General features: G+C 41.2%; 1 protein-coding gene across 1 annotated transcript; it reads right to left on the bottom strand.

Moving 5' to 3' along the window:
* Positions 1–258: 258 nt before the first annotated feature.
* On the bottom strand, positions 259–2,745 carry LOC124013161 (ladderlectin-like). Its single transcript, XM_046327367.1, has 6 exons — positions 2,588–2,745; positions 2,420–2,498; positions 1,591–1,718; positions 1,054–1,188; positions 740–851; positions 259–461 (listed from the first exon to the last, which is right to left on the bottom strand). The coding sequence occupies exons 2-6, from the start codon at positions 2,478–2,480 to the stop codon at positions 376–378; spliced, it is 522 nt and encodes a 173-aa protein (XP_046183323.1). The 5' UTR covers positions 2,481–2,498; positions 2,588–2,745; the 3' UTR covers positions 259–375.
* Between the last annotated feature and the right edge of the window lie 713 nt (positions 2,746–3,458).

Raw genomic sequence — 3,458 nt, 5'->3', positions numbered from 1 at the left:
CATGCAATCTGCTGAAGTTGGTTGTCCTGACGTGCTACTGGTTGACATGCAGCTACTAATAGCTAGCTGGTGGCTATCTCACCTGGAATTTATACTGAAATTGTTTAACATTTAACATTTAAGTCATTTAGCAGACGCTCTTATCCAGAGCGTATAATTCTTTGATCAAACTCTGAGATCCTAGACTCTACCTTTAAGAATCCTGTTACAATTACGGCAGTATCAGTCACGTTTAATAATGACTCTTAAGAGAAAACACAATGTCTACTCCCGTTTTATTGACAATAAACAACAAAAACAAGTCCAAATGATCTTTACTGAATATTTAAAGACTGTTCAGTTGGGTGTTGGCACTATGCAGTATCATTGTTGGTTTCAGTTCTTCTGGATTTCACACATTCTTTTGGAGCACAAAGAGGGAAAGCTGCTTCCACAGTTTATATCGTTCCAGCCATATTTACCTTAAAAGGAAACACGGCACAGAAATGACCTCTCAAATAATCTCAGGTGTTCACACAACAATAGTATAGTGTGTTTGCGGTGTGTATGTGTGTGTGTGTGTGTGTGTGTGTGTGTGTGTGTGTGTGTGTGTGTGTGTGTGTGTGTGTGTGTGTGTGTGTGTGTGTGTGTGTGTGTGTGTGTGTGTGTGTGTGTGTGTGTGTGTGTGTGTGTGTGTGTGTGTGTGTGTGTCAGCTTTATTTGATGAATGGATCAGTGAATGATACCGGGCCTACTGTACCTTCCCAGTTAATCACTAAACATGGCTCTCTGCCACCGCTATTATTGGGCTCTCCTTTCTTCCAGTTCTGGTAATCAAATTCAGAGCCGTCACTCCAAAACCATAGTCTGTCCTGTGGGGAAGAAGTGAGGTCTCAGTATCAAATAAATCCCATGTTATTATTATAATTGTATGCCAATAGATACTGCAGTGACCTTTTTGTTGTTGTTGAGAACATCTATAAGATCTTCCAAACCGAGATCTGACTTTATCAGTGACCCTTGAGATATTGATGAGTTTACCAAAGATATTACTGATCTGTGAGTATACTCCACCTGAACAGCATCAAATCCTCCGATCCAGGGAGTTGATAAACCGCTAGTCTTGCACCCCGCAATTGCCTGTAGAAATTGATACTCCGCAGAGCTGTGCACAGACGCCAGGTTTGCTCCAAGGGACACACAGTGGCGCTACAGTGAGAGGTAGACAGGGACAAAGACATTTCATAATGTAAGTATTAGTCAGCAGTCCAGTCTGTGATAACTTATCTTCTGGACTCTCACAATCAAATATTTTCCATCGCAAATTAATGCTCCTTTAAAAATACTCTAGGAGATATTAGATTATCTCTTTCTTAACCAATATACAGTAGGCCTTAATTAACATAAATATATTTATGAATATGCCACGCTTAAAGAAAATTCCAATGAAACAATAACTTCAAGGGGAGGTTCAATATTTTACATGACACGTGCGGTGCCTATAAAAAAAAATGAGGCCAAATCAACGTTAAGGGTAACCTCAAACCAAATATGCGAGTTGATTTTGATTGAACTTTCCCTTTAATTCACAGTAGAGAGTAACCATAATACCTCTGCTAGGGGCCATGACCTTGCAGTCTCGACGAACATGAAGCAACGCGATCCAAATTGGAACCAGCCTGTGGGGCATTGGTTCATGTTCTCTGCTGCCACTACTCCCTCCTCTTCTCCCTTAGCTCCTGGAAGAAGGACAGACAGGCAGGAATTCAAATGGACAAGTCATAGCAATGTTGTTCACAAACAACCTCCCCTGCACACAACTGTTATTCTGATTAGTAGAATCATCAACCTGTGAGAGGTGTCTACCTAGTAGTACTGCGGATGAATCTACTGAGATACGTTTTATGGACAGAGATTAAAAACTACAATTACCCAGATGCAAAGCCTGCTCAAAGTAAATGGTCTTTTCAAGGGACTCTATAGAGAATGCAGTTAAAGACAAGAAAACACATGAAATCAACGCTGCCTTTGCAAAGTTCATGGGACTGTTCTATACCCTTTGCCGACCCGCACTGTCATGTGCTGGCTCAGATATTTTATTTTCACATTGCCTTTCCCAGCACAGTTCCAGCAACTACGGTGGATTCGTAACCAGGCCAGCCCAGTGCAGTTCAACTCGACTCAGTATTGTGAAAAAGTTGCTATCGTACTGGCCAAATTCAAAACAAGTGCAACTAACTAGGTACACACTTTTCTCAGTGTTTTTCTCCAGCAAAGGTTCTGAAACAAGAACTGGAACACAAAAGAAATTGTGAAGGTAGGGCCTCAGCACCTGGACAACAAAAACATCAACTAGCTGGAGTTCCAGGGATCGACAGGAAAGGAGTGTTTTGTAAAAAATGCAGTAAAGTGTGAACTAAAGTGTATATTTTTGTCCTACCTGTTGCTCCATTCATAGCAACGGCAGCACAGAGCAGCAGAGATATGGTCAACATTGCCATGGTGGTGATGATGGTCTCCTATAATCAAGGTACTGGAACAATCAGAGGCCAATAATGCCAGAAACATCCAGAATTCTCTACTTAATGTACATGAATTGAGGACTTACCTGTTAATGTGAATCACTGGTAAGTTCTGCAGGTTCTGTTCATCCGGAGAAAGAGGAGCACTTTTACACTGTCAGCTACAAATAAATAGCAATTTCAAACAATTGTTAGCTGGTAATGGTGTTCCATAGAGTTGGTTTGAGGCGTGTTCAAATTCCAGATATGAATGGCTTTTCATGTCAATGTACTTTGGAATGTTTACCTATCGTGTGAGCTATTAAAGATTATAAAAAAAAATAATGGTTACCTAGTAAATGGTTTTCCATGGAACTAGTATCCTGTTGAATAAAGTTCAAATTGCAGATGTATTGAAATGCTTGTGGTCCTAGCTCCACCAGTGCAGTAATAAACTAACAATTCACAATAATACACACAAATCTAAAAGTAAAAAAATGGATTCAAGAAATATCTAAATATTAGGATGAGTGGCATTGACTAAAATACACTATGTAAACATTATTAAAGTGACTAGTGTTCCATTATTAAAGTGACCAGCGATTCCATGTCTATGTACACATAGGGCAGCAGCCTCTAAGGTGCAGGGTTGAGTGAAGGCTATTTAACAGTCTGATGGCCTTGAGATAGAAGCTGTTTTTCAGCCTCTCGGTCCCAGCTTTGATGCACCTGTACTGACCTCGCCTTCTGGATGATAGCGGGATGAACAGGCTGCGGCTTGGTTGGTTGATGTCCTTGATGAACTTTTTGGCCTTCCTGTGACATCGAGTGCTGTAGGTATCCTGGAGGGCATGCAGTGTGCACCCAGTGATGCATGGGCGGTGCAGTTGCCGTACCAGGCGGTGATACAAGCCGTCAGGATACCATCAATTGTGCATCTGTAAAAGTTTGTGAGGGTCTTAGGTGCCAAGACAAATG

Source organism: Oncorhynchus gorbuscha, linkage group LG24 (genome assembly GCF_021184085.1).
Source record: "Oncorhynchus gorbuscha isolate QuinsamMale2020 ecotype Even-year linkage group LG24, OgorEven_v1.0, whole genome shotgun sequence".
NCBI lineage: Eukaryota > Metazoa > Chordata > Actinopteri > Salmoniformes > Salmonidae > Oncorhynchus > Oncorhynchus gorbuscha.
The sequence above is the reverse complement of the archived record's forward strand: the minus strand, read 5'-3'. Positions and strand labels throughout refer to the sequence as shown.